The 21986-nt window shown below is 35.0% G+C and overlaps 1 protein-coding gene across 1 annotated transcript in view; it reads right to left on the bottom strand.

Annotated features, from left to right (window-relative positions):
• LOC149256769 (uncharacterized) overlaps positions 1-9939 on the bottom strand; it is a 71830-nt gene extending 61891 nt beyond the window's left edge. The window contains exons 1-3 of the mRNA XM_089455451.1: positions 8454-9939; positions 6652-8219; positions 6313-6534 (exon numbers count right to left, since the gene is read on the bottom strand). Coding sequence (XP_089311577.1) covers positions 6313-6534; positions 6652-8219; positions 8454-9939 — 3276 coding nt within the window. The remainder of the gene's footprint in view (positions 1-6312; positions 6535-6651; positions 8220-8453) is intronic.
• Between the last annotated feature and the right edge of the window lie 12047 nt (positions 9940-21986).

Here is a 21986-nt window from a genome sequence, read left to right as displayed (position 1 = left end):
TTCTAGGGTCAATCTGCAGCGATGAATGCTGCCAATGTAGACTCAGTAATTTTCCAGGCTCCACTGCATGATACTCACACCACCTGCTCGATCTAGATAGTCTCATCCATTGTTGAACTCTAGATTGATCCTCCACCACAAGAAGAGCAATGAAACAGCGGCAAGTGCCCAGACTTTTCAAAAAATCAACCAGCGCATATATTGGCAGAAACCACACGCTGATGTGGTGTGCTGATGAAGATCCGTGTAAGGGAAGGGAGATCAACGTTTCCTAGGGGTCATAGGCGCACTGTCTCCTCTTCTGGCTGTGCTTGACTAGCGCGATCTTCGAAACAAAATAGGCATTGATTAAGTGGTGAATGCCGAGAAAAAGAAACAGTGAGTTCTTCTCGAGACTGACTCCGCCACTAAGGACAATTAATCATCCAGCCACCAAAGTAACCAACTCTGGTACCATGTTAAAATTTGAAGAAAACAAGATATATTCTCAAACTCTGTAGCTCAAAGGTGAGGAGCTTGACCTAGAGAATGCATCTAGCAAAACGCTCTACACCTTAATCATTAATCATCAAGAATATATAAGTTTACATGCAAATAGGAGAGTTAGAACAACCACCTAGAATGTAGGAACTAATTCCTAAACTAAGACACACTCAACTAATGAACATACTCTCTCCAATAATACATTCTCCATTAATTCCAACAACAACATCTCCACCATACTATTACTATTATTATTAAAAAATATTATATAAATTAAACATTTATACATTTAAAAAAACATGGAACAAGGTAGAATATTTTCCCTCACTTTACTATGGAGATTCTTAATATGTAAATAGGCTTTGTCACAATATCATGGCTTATCAATACCCCATACCCAAAAAAACCACAACTTATTTCATATGAGACTTGTTTTAATGTCATTTTTTTAATTAATAAATTTAATTAAAAAAGAAAAAAGAGTGTAACCATTTTGGAGAGAAATCTCAATATTTGAATTGTGTACATTATTATGAATATTCTAAAATATTCTATTAAAGTTAAATCTCTACTTTATGATAATTAAATAAAATTTATTTTAATTTTGATTTGATTTTATCATTTGATTATATATTTTTTCATATCTTACTCTGTTTTTATTTATTAGTTAATTTTGATTTTTGATTTTATTATTAATTTGGGTTATGAATAGGTATTATTATATAATAATAGTAATTAAGATTAGATAATTAAAAATAGAAATAATTTAATATTATGAATAGTTAAAAATTAGATTATTAATTTATTATTAAAAAAATGTTTATTTTAATTGATTCTAGAATTCTATAACGTGCCAATTTTACTGTTTAAATATTTGACTTAGTTACTATTAAAGAATCTTACTGTTGCATCTGTGCTATAAATATTTGATGTGTTGGATCTTGCTCTCCATTTATGTCTTGATGATGAACCTTCGTAGAGGTTCGAAACGCTTAGACCCGAAGTTGTCAATGTGATTATTCCTAAAGAATTTTTCTTAAAATTGCTAAAGTCCAAAATAAACATAAAAAATTATGAAATATATATATATATATATATAGTCTAACTTATAGACGAAATAATCTTTTTCACCGGAATTCACCAAAATCGGGCAATACAATTTCAAGATTTTTTGTTGTTTAAAATACATTTTTGAAACCCGGATGCGGGTGAAATCAATGTGTCATAATGTTTCACAGGACAGATGGAGGCGCTTGGTACTGCCAGATGCAGACCCGCGCGATTCTCCAGAAGCTTATTTGGTTGATGTGTGTGACATTCAAGCGGCTCACTCGGTTCTTAAGGGATCATTTGCAGAGCAAAAGATTTGGCACGCTCTCTGCATTTACTACTCATCCCGTCCAAGGTATGGTTTTGGTTATTTTATCCATGGCGTTCAGGGATTTCATTATCACTATAAGCACCCTGCCTTCGTGTCTCTAGTTAAAGCTGGAAGTGGGTTTCGGGGGCTGGCTGTTCTCTGCAAACAACGGTGAGTTTTCTTTGTGTATTCTATTTCTTATTCACCTCTGGCTTGGGAAAGTGTGGTGTTTAGATAGTGGTCTAGTCTCTGGAAACTTTGGAAAGCTTTCAACTTCCCCTACTACTTTTCCTACGTCGCTCTGCCTGCATTTATAGTCCTGTCGTCCGTGTCTTAAGTTGGTTTTTATGTTATGTAACCTCTTTCTAGGTTTTGCTTTCGGTTTTCCAGATTGTTTCATCACCCTTCGGTCTCAGCCTCTGCGGACTCTCGTCATCATGGTGCACCACAGCATGAGGAGTCGTTCCTGGGGAAGTGGGGGAGGGCGTGGAAAACAGCCGACTCCCAACTCTATGGATCCTACTCACAATCAAATTCCGTATCATGGGTTCCAAACAACTCATTTCACTTTTCAGAGCAATTTGAATAGACCTGTAATCACTACCAATATCACCATTCTCTTCTCTGAAGAAAAAGCTCCGCCTCCAATTCGAGTGTGCCTGATGTCTGAGCCTCCTCAGGAAGCTTTCAACATAGCCAACAGTCAAAGCAACAGATAGGTTACTATAGGGGAAACTCTGGTGAAAGATCAGGGGGAGACTTGAAAGGAGCAAGGCTCCTAGTGCCTCTCGGCCTCCGGAAACTGCTGTCTTGAGGATTCGGGAAGAGATGGATAGTGGCACGCATCCCCTGATGAGGCACCCAGGCGATGAAGATGTTTTACATGAGGATGCATGGAAGGATAACGCCTGTCCAGTGGTGGAGGAACCTCAGCATGAGGACGCTGCATTTTGAGGCCATCTGGGCCCTTCCCTTTTTGGTTTTCTGGATGACTAACATGATCAAGATCAAGTGGTTTTGGACGCAGCTCGGGTCGGAAATCTTCAGAAAGGAGGTCTTAATTTTCTCTATGTTGCTTAGTAATTTAAAAATCTTTCGGAATTTTGAGCAATGTAATGGTCTCGTTCTATGGTCATATGCTTTAGACAGACAGTTTTCACCTCCTCTTCATGTTTCCTTGGTTAATTCCTGGTGCTATATCTGCTCTCTTGCTTATGTATCTGGTTCTTCCCTCACAAGGGATATTTTATGTTGTTCTGAGTACTCTCGGAGGATGATTCTCGAGGCTTCGCCCCCTTGTATTTTTACTTTTTTTTACAGTTAATAGAATTAGCATTTGCTGAGAAAAAAAAAATACATTTTTGAATGATAAATAGATTCAGCTGTCTGAAAAACCCCGAGGCATTCAAATTATGCGGTTTAAACAATTTAAACTCAAGGTTTTTTGTTGTTTAAAATACATTTTTGAATAATAAATAGATTCAGTTGTGAAAACCCCCGAGGCATTCAAATTATGCAATTTAAACAATTTAAATTCAAGTTTTTAAAAATCTACGATAGATTTTGATTAAAATTAACCAAAAAAATAATTGTGGAAAAAATCATTTCATTTATAAATTAGGCTACACTTATCTATATAACCATTACCGTGCACATGATTTTGAAGTTTTTAATTTAATCTATGAAATGCCTAGACTTTTTTAAATTATTTTATTTTAAGTGTCGTATTTTACATTTAAACGTCATTGGTTGACTTTAAATAAGAGTTTCTCGTTTTAGTCGTACATTACTAAAATATTCTGTGGAGATGATTTTAAAATTTTAAATTTACGAAATGTATGCATTTTTTAATTTATTTTATTTTAAGTGTCGTATTTTACATTTAAACATCATTGGCTGAATTTAAATGAGACTTTCTGGTTTTAGTCACGAGATATGATAATTTTTTAACTAATTTTATGGACTTTTCTATTTATCAAATTTTTAAGATTTATTTTAGCGAAGTCTAACATTTCACATTTAGGTGATATTGATGGCAATGTTTAAAAGAGACTCTCATGAGTGAGATTGCCTTTTGATTAATTTTATGTTAGTGCGGTCTTGTGAAACCAATACTTTGTGATTACTTTCATCAAAAATTATGTTTTGTTCTTTTAACGGTAAGAAAATTGACATTCAGGAAAACAAAAGTAGTGGTTTTTTTTAAGAAAAGAAAACATAACCAGCATAAGTTTTACTTTGAAAGCAACATTTTTGCGGATTACAAATACTTCGAAATTGACTTCAACAAAAATCTAAGTTGGAATGGTTGTAGAAAGAAAAGAACTTTGGGGGGTTGAAAAGCATTTTATGCTTTTCAAAATAGGTGTAGAGAGGCAAAATTATGGGACTAGAAGACCACTTAAACTCTTTTTTGGCTTCTAGTGATTCTGGTGATTCTCTATGGTTGTGAACTGTAGGCTTGCAGTACCTCCAACATGCAGTGGAGACAAATTGAGAAAATTCAGAAGCGTTTGATTACAAACAAATTTAAGATTAAAAGTGCAGTTCCTTATGATATCTTGTTAAGTGAAACAGGGACTGCTCCTATTGAAGCAATTGCTATGGTGTAAGTCATAAGGTATTTAAAAAAAATTTGAGCAAATGGAAGAGGGTAGATGGCCTAAGGTTTTCTTTAATGATAGATTGTGCAAGAGAAAAAAAACTTGGATGCAACAAAATAAAAAATGGTTTAGTAAATGGGGTATTTGCTTGAATGTGTGTCCCATAAACAACAAAGAGATAAAAGCTTTTGTTATGGAAAAGTTCCACAAACGTACTTGGAATAAGGAGCTAGGAAGAAAGAAAAATTACTATATTGAAGTGTTTAATCCCACTCATAGTCATCAACCAAAAGCATACATAGAGGTCAATATCTCTTAGACAACCAAAATTTTTATTGCTCAGGCAAGGACTAATTCTCATCAACTCCATTGTGAAATAGAGCACTGGAAAAGGCCAAAGGAAGTGTGGGAGGAAAGGGTATGCTTTTTTTGTTCTTCCGGAAAAGTGGAGATAGAAAAAACATTTCATTTTAGAATGTGAGGCCTTCAAAGACAACATGGAAAGTTATGCAGATATGTTGGCAACTAGCTCTTGGGATAATCTATTTAGGGAGGGGTTTGTCGAGAAGTTGGGAGCATTTATTGTGAAGCTTCACAGAAAAAGGGTCGAATACATCAAGCAGATGAAGAAGCAATCCGTCCCATAGACTATCTTTAGCCTCGTAGACATTAAAATAATTTCTTCTTTCTTCTTTCAATCTTCAAACAGACTGGAACACTTAATTTATTCTAATAGAATCTCTTCACTTTTCAAAACTCTTCACATTTTTTTAATAAAAAAAGCAGCCAATGGGAAATTTGGAAAATATATATATATCTGAGAATTAATTTATTTTAAGTGCTTTATTTTACATTGAAACTGTGCCTTATTTTACATTTAAACGTCATTGACTGACTTTAAATAAGAGTTTCTGGTTTTAGTCATGAGAAATGAGATTTTTTTAACTAATTTTAAGGACTTTTCTATTTATTTATCAAATTTTTAAGATTTAATTTTAGCGAAGAAAGACTCTCGTTAGTGATATTGTTTTTTGATTAATTTTATGTTAGTGCGGCCTTGTGCAACCAATACTTTGTGATTACTTTTATCAAAATTCGTTTTTATTTTTTTAATAATAAAAAAATCAACATTCAGCATCATTGCTTATTTGTTTATTCAATCTTTGAACAGACTCCAAGATTGAATAAACAAATAAGCAATCTCCAATTACAATCCCTTTAGTTTTTTTTATTTTCTATAAAAGAAAACACCCAATGGAAAGATTTGGAGAAGATTTGTGAGAATGATTTTTCTTTAATTTTACCCAAATAATTTTATGGAAATGTCACATTCTTTTCTTACTTCTGTGGAAAGCTGCGCGTTTACCATCATTTTGTAAATCTGACAGCTGTCTCATTTATTCAAACTTGAGACCGAAAACAAGTGTTTTTGGATTTAATAAATGTGAGTGCGCTCTTCTTTTGGAAAATTAAGAGACCTGAAGATATCAGAAAGATTCGATTATCTCCTCTCTTTTTTTCAGGAAGAAAAAGCGTGATATTATATTATATGAGAAATATAAAAAGTCATACATATATTCAGATTCTGTAGATGGCCCAATACAAAACCTGCCAGGAAAATGACAGATATGAAAACTAAAGCTAGCATAACCAGGAAACAAAAAAAACATATGCAAAATCGCCCATCTTCAAGATATTCTTCATGTTTTTTTATCACAAGAAAGGAGGCTTCCGCAAGGACTATGATAGAAACTTCATCATGGAGAATAAAAAGCGAAAGAGTAAACCTGAAAGATTGCTTGCGAATAACTAGAGATCATGAAAAGAAAATTCCTGGATAGGAAAAAGATTCCCTTCAAAAGAAACCTGCAAGAACCAAAGACCCGGTGCTGAATGAAGACCCTCTTTTGACAGCAAATCGGCCTGCTGATTTAGATCCCTGCTGATATGATGAATGGAGCCACCTTCCAAGCTTCCCCAGTATAAACTGATCCTGTCCATCCATCCGACAAGGTGCGGCATGAAAATATGATTTTTTCCAGAGACGAAATCCACCACCACCTTAGAATCTCCAAAAACCGAGACATCCTGTATGATTAGAAAGAGGCAAAGTTTTAGAAGGCCAGCTAGGGCCATTGCCTCAGCCTTACTGTTGGTGCCTTTCCCACCATTCTAGTGGGCGAAAAATTGATTGTTTTCATTTACCATAATAATAACTCCACATCCACAGGAACCTTGTTGTTCAGCTCCATCGAAGTACGCTCTTGGATAAAAGGAAGGATCCTTTGATAAATCTTTACAGGCGCTCTTGTTTTGCTTGAGAGACTTTTGCGGAAGAGCTTCATAAAGAGAAACAATATTGAGAAAAATATCCAGGAAAGGGGATTTACAGCCATTGAAAATAGAGTTGTTTCGCCACTTCCATATACTCCACAAAGTGATGATGAAGATTGTCCTCCATGATTCCTTTTGCTCACTGCACCAGAGGAGCGAATCAATGATAGAAGCGTGGATATTGTGCTGGACTCCATAATAATTCTCCAAGGCATGCCACAATTGCTGAGAACCTTTGCATTGCAGAAATAAATGGTCATTGTTTTCCTCCTCAGACCTGCAAATGGGACATAGGCCGGGACCGTGCCATCCCCTCTTCTTTAAGTTTTCCCAGGATAGGTTCTTATTGTGGAATGAGAGCCAGGCAAAGAAAACCATTTTGGGCAGGCAATCTACCTTCCAAAAAATGCGAGGGAAGATGGGATTGTGAGAGGGCTGCTTTTGACCAATCAAGTTCAGGTATACATCTTTGACGCGGACACTGTTCAGCCCTTTCGATATGTTCCAGGTGAGGCTGTCAGATTCTTCAGAGCGGAAAAATCTGCAGTTCCTTAGGCACGTCCTGATATGTTCCCATTGAAGGGCAATCAGACCAGACATTTTTAGAGTTCCTGCATCTTTCCACAGTGGAATAGATCCCTGCCATGCCGCAATCAAACTGCCCCAAAAGAAGAGGCCCCTTCTATGAAAGAAGTTTAGTAAAGATACAGGCACATTGATCTCCTCGGCACCGCTTAAGAATTGATCTTTCCCGATAAGGATCTTGTTGCCAGATTGGAAGCACCAAATTAAATTCTTCAAAAAATAATTGTCAATCTTACGAAGGCTGAGCCAAATTGGAGAACCATATGGGGCGCCGATCCTTCCCTCCCTAAACCAAAAAGTTAGGTCCTTCCTGCCCAAATATTTCTTCTGAATAATGGAACTCCATGATCCTTCTCCATGGATCGCTCTCCACATTGACTTGCATAGGAGAGCCTTCCCGAAAGTGCGCATGTCGAGCAGACCCCAGCCACCCATGCTCTTTGGCAGCAAGATACTGGACAATTTTGAGAGGTGATATTTCATTCTTCCCGCTTGACTGCCCCAAATAAAGTTCGTTGTGAGTTTATTCATAATTTGAATTATGCTCGCCGGGAGAAAATATAAATGAGCCCAATAAACCGCGAGCTGGTTCAGTACTGATTGCGCCAAAGTCACTCTTCCCGCCAGTGTTAAACATCTGTATTCCCAAGCTGAGATCTTCCTGTAGTATCTGTCTGAGATCCAACTCCAATCTGCCTTTGAGTAGCCATTTGCTTTTAACTGAAAGCCCAAATATTTGATACCAAGACTGATAGATTGCATTTTTATTCCAAAAAGATTAGCCAGCCATGCAACTTCAACCAGATTGGAGTCATTGTGGAAAATAGTTGACTTCACATAGTTTATTTGCAGTCCTGTAGCCATTTGAAATCTTTTTAGGATTCCATAGAAGCATAGCTAGGTGAACCTGCAAATCATTCTGAAAAGGATAACATCATCTACGAATAAGTTGTGGGAGATAGAAATATTTCTGCAAATTTTTAGGGGGCGGCATCTATTTTCCTTGACAGCCTTGTTGATATGAAGGCTAAGCGAGTTCATGGCCAGGATAAACAGGAGCGGCACAAGGGGGCATCCTTGGCGAATACCTCTTGCCGCACGGAAGAAAGAAGATGGGATCCCGTTTATGATGATCGCATAGTCCACCCTTTCAACGCAAGCCATAATCCAGTTGATCATGCTGGCTCTTAAACTGATCTTTGCGAGCAGGCACCTAGTGAAACCCCAGTCAAGGCAATCGTATGCCTTACAAAGATCAATCTTGAGGATAACTGCATCACTTTTTTTGGAATGAATAGCAAACAGACCTTCCTGTGTGCTTGCGACTGCGTCTAGGATATTTCTACCTTTTAGAAAGGCGTGTTGTTCCCTTGATAGATGTTTTGATAAGGTTCCTTTTATTCTTTCAGCTATGATCTTCGAAATGATTTTGAAGGAGATGTTACAAAGAGAGATCGGTCTAAAATCCTTGAAGGATTCCGCATCGCCTTTTTTTGGGATGAGGGCTATGTTAGTGGAAGATATTTTTTGATTGATGCAGCCTAACATCCTGGTTGCTTCCACCATCCTTAACAGGTCAAAGAAGTGAGAGAAAAATTCTATCATCCAGCCATCAGGGCCCGGACACTTGTCCCTCTTGAAGGATTTTATTGTTCTCAACAACTCCTCCTCAGAAACCGGCTGAAAGATTTGGTCATTTAGATCATCATCAAACATCCAAGGAAACTCTTCAATGCCCCACAAAATGTCCTGAATATTGCATTCTTCAGACCTTTTGTACTGGTTCTCAAAGTATTTCACCGCCTCATTTGAAATGTCCTGTTGGGAATATAGAAAACCTTCTTTCCCATCGCTGATTTTCCATATAGAATTATTTTCGCATCTAGAGCTGGCGAAATTATGAAAGAACTTTGAATTCTTGTCTCCTTCCTTCAACCAAATCGCTCTGCTCTTTAACCTCCAGAAAGATTCTTCCTGTTCTAAAATTTTTGCTTTTTTCTTTTGGAGCTCCTTTATCCGACATCTTATTTTAAAAGGTAGCATGTGTGTGGCCATGGAATCCACAACGCTATCCAATTCCAGTTGAACCTCCCGGAGCTCCTTTCTGTTCGCATGTCTTTTTTTGTACTGCCACTCCTTTACCATCTTTCGTATGGCCTCCATTTTGTCTCTGAAAGTCATTAGAAGAGGAACAACTTCGGGAGATGACATCTCAGACCAGGATTTTGAAATGATGTCATTGAACTCTGGGTCTTCTAGACATGTCCTGTTGAATTTAAAGGAGTAACCTTTTCTAAACCCCTTTACCCTCCATCCAAGCATAATCGATCTGTGATCAGAGATGAAGACGTTCTCAATTGTTGAGAAAGGCATGCCTAATTTTTCAATTAGGCTAGCATGAAGTATAAATCTGTCAATTCTCTTCACAATATAAGCTTTCTCGGCCCTTCCATTTTCCCACGTCAGATGCAGCTTGGGAGGGAGAATGTCAACAAAGTTCCTACTGAGAAACTCGTTCTTAATTCTATCGGCAATGGGATCCTTTTTCTTGTTTATGCCCCAGATTTCATCCATGTTTAAGGTGAAATTAAGGTCACCTGGAGTCGCAGACACACCGAGGGCGAGGTGAAAATGGTAAATGAAGAAAACCATCCAAGCCAATGAGGACCAAAACCAAAAACTGGAGTTCCAATAAAGCAGAGAGGGCTCACCACTGTTTTGAAGCACTGTGATAAGGAGATAGGAATTCCACACTAATCCAAACACTGGTTGGTTGTCTTTACCTACACATCACCGCTCGGCCGCCGCGCCCAGGTTCCACAAGCATCTCCACATCCTCCAGACATCAAATTAAAGGCCTTGATTATCTCCTTTATTCAAACAGGAAAATGGGAAATTAAGGGACCACATCTCGAAAAGATCGTTAATGTGATTTTCTTATTTATGTGAGTGCTGCCTCGTTAGTTTATTCCAACTTCAAAGAGAAAACCAAATTATTCCAACTCACAACATTTCATGGACAAAGGATTTGAACAAAATAAAACTTCTCAGGGAGAGCAAAAGAATAAGAAGAAAGATCCGCTATACCACAATCACATTATTTGGAAAATTTATCACAATTGTATGACTGTTCGAGAAACACAATTAAATATGATTGTTCCAGAACCACATTATTGGTATTTAGAGACTTCGAACTTTAAACATTACAAAAACAATTAAATTATATTAAAAAAATATTATATAATTTTACTAAAAAAATATTATATAATTTTACTGAATATTTTGAGGAAAAAAATATTAACAATAAATTCAAATGCATTATCAATTCAAATAATAAATAGCTAAATAAATATAGTAAGTTCATTTTTTATGTTTATATATATTTTAAGAATATATTCAATCAATATTTTACATATATATGGAAAGAACAATTACCTTTTAAAATATATTTATCTATACTTTACACATAAAATGTGAATACAACCTTGTCAACAAAAAAATTATCACTACAATTAAGACATTATTATTGTTACTTGGTAGGATTGGATTCTCCACAGCCACATGCAAAATTATAATTAACAAAATACCTCAATTTACCAAGCAGTGAAACCTAAATTGATTGGATTTTAAACCTTAATTCTAACTCGTATTTAGCTATATTTAAATTAAGTGGTAGGTACTAGCTACTATATAGCACTTGTCATTAAAATTAACCTTATTGATCCTAAATTATATTTGTGCTTTGTCTTATTTTAATAAAATGAAAAATAAATGAAAATACAAATTTATTTTTATTTTTATCATAAATGTCTTTTTAAAAACATTGTTACATTCCACATCATTTATCAAAATATATGACATGTTTTTATATAGATGCTTAATTATAAAATTTAATTGTAAAGGGTTATAAGCATTTGACATCATTTGAAACAAGCATAGTTGGAATTTGATAGACAATTATTTTATAAGTCCATCCCCTTAAAGATCAGTAAATGAAATTTTACAAACAAGCACAACCATAGAAATTAAATAGTTCATCAGCATAGATAGTCATCCATCCATAATAAGCATCTAAACACTTATTTCATTATGCATCTCACCCAGATGAAAAATAAAATTATCATAAAAACTAACTAAATTATAACATCATTATTATTATTACTATTATTGATTATAAAAAAATTAATATATATGTTAAATATTTATACATTTAAATAAACATCCATCTAGAATACTTATCCTCACTTTACTATGGATATTCTTAATATGTAAATAAGCTTTGTTACAATCCCATGGGTCAATACCATGGCCTTTCAATACCATATACTCAAAAAAAAACTTACTTATTTAGACTACTTTTTTTTAATTGATCAATTTAATTAAAAGGAAAAAATATCCTAATTACTTTGGAGATAAATCTCAATAGATATTTGAAAATATAACATTAAATTTATATCCTTTCCACCTCATAATTAAATAAAATTTTGAAACCCCCCCACCCCACCCCACCAAATTTTTTTTATAAAAAAATAGGTTGAACACCTAATCTTTGAGATTAGGAATCCTATGTAAATATTGTCAAAAAAAGAAAAAAGAAAAAAAAAAGAGAGAGAAGTTGGAAGACTAAGAGACATTGGGACGTGAAACCTAATAGCCTCCATCTTCGTGTATATAACCATATACTGTCTTAATGAAAATCAAACAAGTTATTCGTGGAGTTACTCATGTGTAACATGGTATCAGAGAAGGCCCCCAAAATTAGTTTTCCACATCATAACTCCCTTTAGTTTCTTTCCCTATGTTCTCTGTCAAATCTCTACATTTGGACAAACCATTCTCTGCATTCAATGCGTTGTTGAATTATCTGTTGAATTATCTCTGTGATGACTTCATGGATTTGTGAGTTAATCTCTAGCTGAATACATTGGTCCAGGAAAATAAAACACGCTCTCATTTTTAATGAACTTTGGAAAGCAATTTGTGAAGGAGAAGGAGACAATGCACCTGAAAAACCTACCTCAAATAATGACCTTTCCATTTGGGAAAACAAGAACAACAAGGCTTATGTCTTGATTGCAACGTTTGTAAATGAAGAGGTGAGTCGCCATATTTTGTCATTTTCAAATGCCTTTGAAGCCTTAAAGAAGTTGAAGGAATCATATGACTCACACTCTGAACTTGAAGTTGTTCAATTGATGATTAATTTGTTCAATCTTGAATTAAAAATTTATGACCCTCTTGCCTTAGCATCAAAAGTAAGATCCATTATTCATGACATAAAAACCACTTGCATTGAAATAGATACTCCTCTCATAGCTTATGTCAAGGAATTATATCCTACCTATTCACATTATCTTGAGTCATTGCAAGCAAGTGGAAATCTTAAGGAGAATACCTTTGACTCCCTTGAGAATAAGTTTGCTAAGAGAGATAAGGCTTTTCAGAAGAAGACAATTCCTCGAGCTACTGAAGAAGCTGTGTTCCTTGCATAAAAAGAGAAGAATCATGCCCAAGGTTCTTCTAGAAGAATAGATGGCCGAAGAGGAAGAGGAAGGAATACTTTTACAGGTAAGGGGGGAAGACATTTCGAAGGAGAAAGGTCTTATATTCATTACATATGATGCAATAGAGATGGATATGATTCTTCCACATGTAAGTTTCCTTGGGACATAATTCAGCAGGAAAGAAATGAAGGAAAAGGTAAAACACCCGACAAAGGGAAAAGAAAAGCACATGAGCCCCCTCATTATGTTGTGGCACATTGCAACATTGGAGTAAATGAAGACATTCAATGCTTCATTTGCTTCATGGAAAGATGCTTGGTTGCTTGATTCAGGAGCAACTTTCCACATGACTTTCAGAAGAGATTTCTTTGAATAATTCACAGATAATGTTGATGAAGCAGTATAATTTACAGACAAGTCAAAACTCAAGCCATCAGGGCTTGGCATCATTAGACCCAAACCACCTGGTCTTCCATACTTTCTTCCACATGATTTTCTATACCTCCCGGAGTTGAGGAGAAACTTGTTGTCTTTGGTCCACATCCGCCAACAAGGACACTCCATTCACATATTCAAATGCAAAGTTGAGGTCAGAAAAGCATCAGATCACTTACTTGTCATGATTGGGATAGAAGAAGAAAGACTTTTGAAGCTGAAAGGAACCTTTGCTCGTGCACAAAACATTTCATACAATTCTCACTATGATGAAGGTATATTTCAATCAAGTCTTTTATGGCATGCTATATTTTGACATTAAAAATATGACAACCTTCGTTTGTTGAAGAAAAATGGTGTTACTGGTTTGCCAACTATTCCTAGGAAACTTAAGCAATCTTATGCTTGTATCTTAGGAAAGCACAAAAAACAATATTTTCATTATTCTCATTCCAGAGCAAATATAAAACTTGAACTCATTCATTGTGATTTATGTGACTCAATGCATGTTCCTTTTGCAAATCGTAATAAATATATGATGACATTTATTGATGACTACACCAAAATGTGTTGGGTTTATTTATTGAAGAACAAATTTTAAGCTTTTGAAACATTCATGAACTTTCATGCATGCATTGAAAATTATGCAAAATCTCATATTGGATATATTCATACTAATAATGGAAAAGAATATACATCAAATGAATTTGAAAACTATCTTCGCCAACATGGGATCAAAAATCAAACAACCTTTCCTTATAATCCCCAACAAAACGAATAGCTGAAAGAATGAGTGGAGCAATCTTAAATATGGTACGTTCCATGGTATTTTTCAAGAATGATAAACTAACGTTTTGGGCTGATGCAGTTCTATGTGTTGTGTATATAAAAAATAGGTGTCCATTTAATCTATCAAAAACAAGACTCCCTATGAAATGTGGTATGGCCATATTCTTTCGGTGAGGCATCTCAATGTTTTTGTTTCGACTTGTTATGCCTTGATATCGAAGGAACAGAGAAACAAAACCGGTGCAAGGAATCACAAATGTATCTTCTTGGGGTACTCAAATACATCCAAAGTATATTGTTTCTATGATGAAGTGAATAAGAAGTTTATAATATCTAGAGATGTGATCTTTCTTGAATCTTCCAAGACTGAAAATGTTGTTGAGCGACAACTTGATCATTTGGATAGATTCGGTCATGCAAATTTTTTTCAGGAGTTTTATAATGAGATTCCACACCTTGAAGGGGGGATTAATATAACGAATCAATTTGTGGAATCTTCTTTTGAAGCAATCTCTCCCCCGCATGAATCTCTAGCCATTGATGATAGTATGAGCGATGTGATTGACAGAGTTGGGAGACTAAATCTTGATTTAGCCCCATCTCAATCAACGGAGCATCTTGGGCCATCTCAGAAAGGTCCTCCAAAATGGCTGACAAAGGCACTTGAGTGTGTTTGTACTCATGAGGTTGGAAAGAGAGGAACAAGAAGCTCAACCAGACAAAATGGAGGTGATGTAGACGATTCTAATTCACCTGTTGATATGGATTTTTGTTATGATTGTGAATTGAATTTGTCGACAAATTTCCAACCAACTTCCTTCAAATAAGTCACTTCTCATGATGATTGGAAAGAATTGATGTAGAAATAATATGATGCTTTGATAAAGAATGACACCTGGAAGCTGGTTGGTTCTCTGTTGGGAACCAAACCAATCAGCTGCAAGTGGGTCTTCAAAAACAAGTATAAAGTAGGTGGCTCTCTTGACAAGCACAAAGCTAGGCTTGTGGACAAAGGTTTTGCATAGAAGGGAGGGATTCATTATGAGGAGAATTTTTCCCCCACTGTAAAATGGGCTACCATCTGAACACTCTTTGCCTTGGCAGCTCAAAATGGTTGGAAAGTCCATCAAATGGATGTAAAAAGTGCTTTCTTGAATGGATATATGAAAGAGAATGTTTTTATGTCCCAACCAGAAGGATTAGTTGTGAAAGGTCTGGAACATAAAGTATGCAATCTTTTAAAATCCTTGTATGGCCTCAAGCAAGCACCGTGATCCTGGTATGAGAAATTGACTGAGAATCTTCTAAAACTCAATTTCAAACATTATGATCTTGATGATGGAACTTTGTTTGTCAATAAAGTTGGAAAAATAGTTGTATATCTTGTGGTGTATGTAGATGATCTTCTGATAACAGGGAACAATGAGAGCTACATTTCATCCATAAATAAAGAACTGAGGAAATGTTTTGAAATGACATATTTGGGCTATGTCCACTACTATCTTGTTATTGAAGTAACTCAACATATGAAATTTATATTCCTCTCTCATAAGAAGTACATTGGAGATTTGTTGAATAGGTTTGGCATGGTTAAGTGCAATCCTTTGACTACTCCAATGGAACGAAACTTAAAGCTCACATCTAATGAAGGAAAAGAATTTTAGGATGCAATAAAGTACAGACAACTCATAGGAATTTTCAACTACCTGACTACTACTAGAGCGAACATTTCATTTGATGTTGGAATCCTCTCCATGTTTATGCAAAAGCCTTGTGAGGGTCACTAGTATGTTGCAAAAAGAGTTCTAAAGTACTTGAAGGGAACTCAAGAATTTGGACTGAAGTATACATAGGTGGATGATTTCAACTTGATTGGATACTCTGATTCAAATTTCGATGGAGATAAATAAATTGGAGTATCTAGTTCAGGTTATGTTATGATTCTTGGATCAAGAGCTATCTCCTGAAGGTCATGTAAACAATCAGTTCCAAAAAATTCCACAACTGAAGAAAAATATGTGGCAGCACTCGAAGCAACGAAGGAAATTGTGTAGCTCAGGAAAATTGTAGAATATTTGAAGGAAAAACAAATACATTCAACTCCTCTTTTCATTGACAACACTTTTACAATAATGTTGCCCAAGAACTTAAAGTTCCATGATCAAAAAAAGAATATCAATACAAAATACCATCTGATTCAACATTATGTTGAGGCCATAACAATCCACCTACGACATTGTTCCACAAATGAGGAGATTGCAGACATCTTCACCAAAGCACTTGGAAGGAAAAATTTTGAAAGATTCTGAAATATTGAATGATGCTTGGACTCACCAACATCACTTTAGATTAAGGGAAGGAATGTTGAACACCTAATCTTTAGCATTAGGAATCCTATGTAAATATTGTAAATAGAAAAAATTAAGAGAAATTGGAAGATAAAAAGACATTGGGATATAAAGCCAATAATATCCTTCTCCTTGTATATATTCATATATTATCTTAATGAAAATAAAACAAGTTATTCATAGAATTAATGTTGGTGTGACAAAATATAAAAAAGAAACATAAAAATTTACTAAAATACACTTTGAAGATGAGTTTGAAGTTTTTTATTTAATTTAATTTAAATTATTTTTATTTTAAGTACCGTGTTTTAAATTTAAACGTTGTACTCAGTGGCAATGAGTTTTTTAACTAAAATTATGAGCTTTTCGATTTATTTTACGGAGTATCAGATTTTTTAAATTTATTTAGGTCATATTGACTTCAATGTTTAAAAGATACTCTCGTTTAGTCATAGGTGGAGAGATTTCCTTTTGATTAATTTTATGCTAGTGTGCTCTTGTACAACCAATATTTTGTAATTACTTTGACCAAAAATTGTAATTTCTTTTTTTTAATTTGACAGGAAGATCGATATTCAACATCCTTGTTTAAATGACGTTTCATTTATTCAAGAAAGAAAGAAATAAAATTATAACAAAAATTGAAGATTTAATTTATCCCAATGGGATCTTCTATTTTAGAAAATAGTCAATGGAAAGATCTCCAAAGATTTATGAGAATGTTTTTTATTAATTTTATGCAATTGCGTTGAGAATGTTTTTAGCACATTGGTGACTAATTTTAGGCCAGTAGGGTATCAATGATTTTATTGAAACGCGGTATTTTTTTTCTTACTTTTTGCAAAAAAAAATGGATATTCACCATCATTGCTTAAATGTAATAGTCTCGTACATTCCAATAGAAAATGAATATTTATGGCTTTTATTGATGTGCACTCTTATTTTTAGAAAATTAGTGACCTAAAGATCTCCAAAATATTTGGAAAAGATTTTCGTATGTGAACGCTGCTATATAGGTAGACTTAGAACTCCATTTTCTTACCTATCTTGAATCACCTAAGAGTTGCAAATTTTTCATTTTGTCACGTGTATTACGAGAATAGGGTGGGTGGTGGTCTTGCACGAACGAGAGATGGAAAAACTTTGGAAGAATCTTTATGGGCAGTCTTCAATCACATGTAAAATAGAATGCCTCTGTAGAATTGGAAGTTTGAGTCGGTGGAGACATTCCACGAAGATGAAAAGAAGGCGCTGGGAAATTGTTAAATAACTTTCTTGAAACTTTAATTGCATCATTGTTTAAATTATTCTTTTATTCAAATTGTTAAATAACTTTATTGAAACTTAAAACCTAAGTATCAATTTGCTTGTACAGAGTTATCCAATGGAAATCTGGACAGCTCACAAGGTTGACACGATGTTAGAGTTTGTGTACATCCCCTTTGTAACCCTCAACTCTCAAAGTCTTTGTTTACCAATTTAATCTCTCTCTCTCTCATTTTAACCGGATATGTCACAGGACAGAGATTGTTAAGAAGATTTTGGATAATCTGTGGGTTGAGTAACTTCTATCCAAGAGAATTTATGCCAATGCCCGTCAAAATCACTCAGCAATCACATTCAGTCTCGGCCACACCAACCTTTAGTGTGGCTAACATGGTTGGATTTTTGCCCATGGGTTTAGAAAGAGTGGTATTTTCACCACAAAGCATCTTAATAGAACACCCAGTCACTTTTTATTCTATGCCAAATTATCAATATTTTATAAGATGACATATCTCTATATTTCTCAATTATTTAGACAAGATTTGACATTTTGATATCATCCTTACTTGAACCACTAATGATTATGGTTGGAGTTGGAAACAATTTTGAAGAGTATCTTCTCATCCATATCATTTATCTAGTTTAAAACAAACAAACAAACAAACAAAGCATGCTTATATGTTTTCATACAATCATTTTATCTATTAATTATAACTAAAATGTGCGCACGGGAACACACACACATATATTCCATAACTATTTGAAGGCACACTCATTTATTTGGAGTTCAATGGGACAACCAATGTTTTTGATTTAATTTATCTTGGTATGGTCTTCATTTTGGAAACATACTAATGATTTCTCCTTTTCCTTAATTTCATTCTCTTTTGGTCAATGGTATTAATAGATTAATAAACTTTATTTTCTTTTTTAATTAAAGAATAAAAACAGTTTTTTGAAAAAAATTTAAGCTAAAAATAAATAAATATATATGTATGTAAAGTAAGAAATGTCAATTGAGTTTAGTTTGGGGTTTGGAAGGACTGATTGTTACCCTCCCCACTAAAGTTCAATTCCAAAAACTGACATGTTGAGCTCATAATGAGTATATTATCACAATGGCTTTGAGCCTTATTGTTAGATGACCTTGTATTGTAAAGAAGGTTCACATTTTAAAACAATCCTTGAAATGGAGGAAAATGCTCAAGATTTTCCCATACTTGTAACCTAGAAATATAAAAAATATATCCACGTAAAAGATCTATTATATTTATGGGGTAGCAGGAGGAGGGAAAATTCTATTATATTCCTTAGGGCTTGGAAAAAAGATGAATAATTTGGCTGAAATGTACGAGCTCTTGCTTGGTCTTCAATTTCCCAAGGATGTGGAAATTTCCAGCATAGAAATCCTAGGAGATTCTCTTATTACCATTCAATATTTACAAAATGGCTCTCTCCCTAAGAACAACCATCTAAATCTTCTATTGCACATAATATTTTGTATATTGCATTCCTTCCCTAACAAGGCCTTCCATCACATTTTAGGAACTCAAAACAAAGAATCTGATGAGCTAGCAAATAAGGCTTGTCTATTAGAAGCTAGAAATATAGTCATCAACAATAAGTTTGGATGGAAAATGTTGAAAATTGGCAACAAGAAATTGCTAAAACTAGCACTGCTATAAATAGCAGTTTGGGCATCAGTGCTGGATTGGGCAACTGGGAATGAAAAATGGAAGTGTTAAAAATAGAAATTCTATTTTTAGCAGTGCAGTGTGGATTCCTATTTTAGTGAGTCCCTAAACTAGAAATAGGAAGTAAAATTCGAATTTAGTCTTACCAGTAGTTTGAATATTAATTAATTAATTCAGTTTGATTTAATTAGTTAAGGAAAATCAAACTTGAAGTCTTTGTGAGAACATGCAATAATTTCTCCACTGATTGGGAAATGTGTCCTTGATTTGCTCCAATGATTGAGTAATTAAGGATGAATTCTATATTGAGAGGATCAATTGACTTAGTTTAACTTAGTCAAGTCCAGTTAGATTAATTTAACAAGTCGTTAAATTAATGAGATTCAGTTTGTTGATGCTTGCATGCATGTGACAACTGGTATTTTTAGATAACTAAGTATTAACTCATGGATAACTGATGCATGGCAGTTCAGACAGAGACCCAGTTGAGATCAAATGAGGGATAGTGTACTATCAATTGCTAGGATATTCTTAGTGAATATTCCTTGCATGAAGAAGGAATATTATTCCTTCTAGTACTGCATATTTGGACCTGAGGTGACAGCAGGTATGATTTGGGCCAATTCACACATGTTATGTAAATGGACCCCAATCAAAACTACGCAAGGAAATAGGGGCTTGGAGGACTTGTGGAGCCTATATATACAGGCCTAGATAGTCCATGAGCTACAACATTAGAGTACAGAAAGAGCGGGATAGCTTTTGAGCTGATTATTTTTGTATGTTGTTGAGGATTTCCACTTGATTGATAGTACAGAGATGGGTTTTGGGCTGGTGCTTTTCCCGGATAAATTCTTCTGTGTTATGTGTGATTGATTCCTTCTTATCAATTATATGTGTTCATGATTGATGTTGCTCATGGTTGATTAGCTTCCACAAAGTTTATGGTAGATGTAGATCTAGTATTATGCTTTAGTACATTGCATATATCAGTTTGATCTACAGGTGAAATTTCTACATGATATCAGTGAGCTCGCTGATTTGTAGAGAAATTTCTATAAAAAACTATTCCGTGAAGAGCCTATCCAGGTCTCTTTTCTTTGCTTCAACAAAAGAGTACATGGGTATGCTGATCAAGGTGGATATTGGTGGCCACCCACCAATTCCACTTGGACCCCCACCAATGCATCTTGAACCCCCACTATTTTTAGCAGTTTTTCAGGTCCTAAACTTCCGGAGCCATTTTGGGGCCCTAAATGTCATTTTTTTATTTTTTGTCTAAAATCATCTTTTCTATTGTAGTCCTCAGAGAGATCTTTCCAACAGGTTATCATGCGCGTCAAACGGAGATAATATGACCAAGTCACGACCCCAGGAAGTTGGTTGTCCAACTCACCCCAACGGGGCCAATAAACTCATGGTGTTACATCTCCTCGGGTTAGGGTTTTGGTTGTTTAGGGTTTGCTCTTATTGTTCAATAATAAAAAGGCCCTTGAGCCTCATTGTAGTTGAGTTTGGAGGCATGTAGCCGCCACATCTCTTCTTATAGATAAGCTACCATCGCCCTAGCTAGTGTATTTCCATTTCTGTTTGTAAGCATATTTCAGTATTTTACATTAATGAAATGAAGTATTATTTCCACTACATCTCTGTGTTTATGATTATCTCTATAATTTGTTGTGTTCCTGTTTAAATCAGGATCATATGCGCACTCAGAAATCCATTTTTTTGGTGGACTTTATGAATTTCTTTTATAAGTCCTTCCATTCCCTCAACATTGTGAATTATAAACCAGTGGTTATGTGGTGTGGGTCTATTTCCATGGATGAGTTGGATGGCGATGGGCATGCAAGCCACACATCCCTTTAATCCTTGCATGTAGCAATCTCAACAATAAGACGACAACTAATTTATTTTTCATCCATTGTACCAAGATCTATGAAAGCTCCAGGGGGTGCAAGTTCATTGTATTCAAGGTTGATGTGATTTTTGTGAGTGTGAATTTTTTGGCCTTGAGGCTACATCCATGGAGCGAGGGAGGGTGATCAATATTCTGGATTTCAACCTTTGGTGTTTGTATGAGAGTCCGGTGTGCCTTTTTGGATGCCAAATATTCTCCAAAGGTGTAGAGAAATTTTCCATTAACAAGGGATTCATGTTCTGTGTTACACAATAAGTGTGGTCTGGTAATTTAAGATTTACATCTCTGGAGCTTTTCCCACATGGTTTCGATAAGAAAATTTTATATTACTCAAAGGGGATTTGAGAGCTATTCTTCATAAGCTTGCAAGTGGTATCTCAAGTGGATCTTATGGACAGTTTTGGGGACATTCACGACAACTTTATTTTTCTCCCTATTGAAATTAGGGCGCCTCTACCACTTTGTGTGTTCCCATCCCTCCTTTCTCTAGATAGAGGAGTTTATCTTATATGGAAGTTTTTATGTGATAGATTCCATGCCAATTTGGGCTCTCTAGTTTTATAGAGGTACACAACTCTCAATTTCAAATTTCATTTCAATTATGCTCTTTGTCTTGTCTTGCTCTTGCAATTTTTTTAAGGAATTTGCACCTATGTTTCCTCCT

The sequence above is a fragment of the Pinus tabuliformis genome, chromosome 7 (assembly GCF_031772625.1).
Source record: "Pinus tabuliformis cultivar Carrire ecotype Pingquan chromosome 7, CPIR1, whole genome shotgun sequence".
Classification (NCBI taxonomy): domain Eukaryota; kingdom Viridiplantae; phylum Streptophyta; class Pinopsida; order Pinales; family Pinaceae; genus Pinus; species Pinus tabuliformis.
The sequence above is the reverse complement of the archived record's forward strand: the minus strand, read 5'-3'. Positions and strand labels throughout refer to the sequence as shown.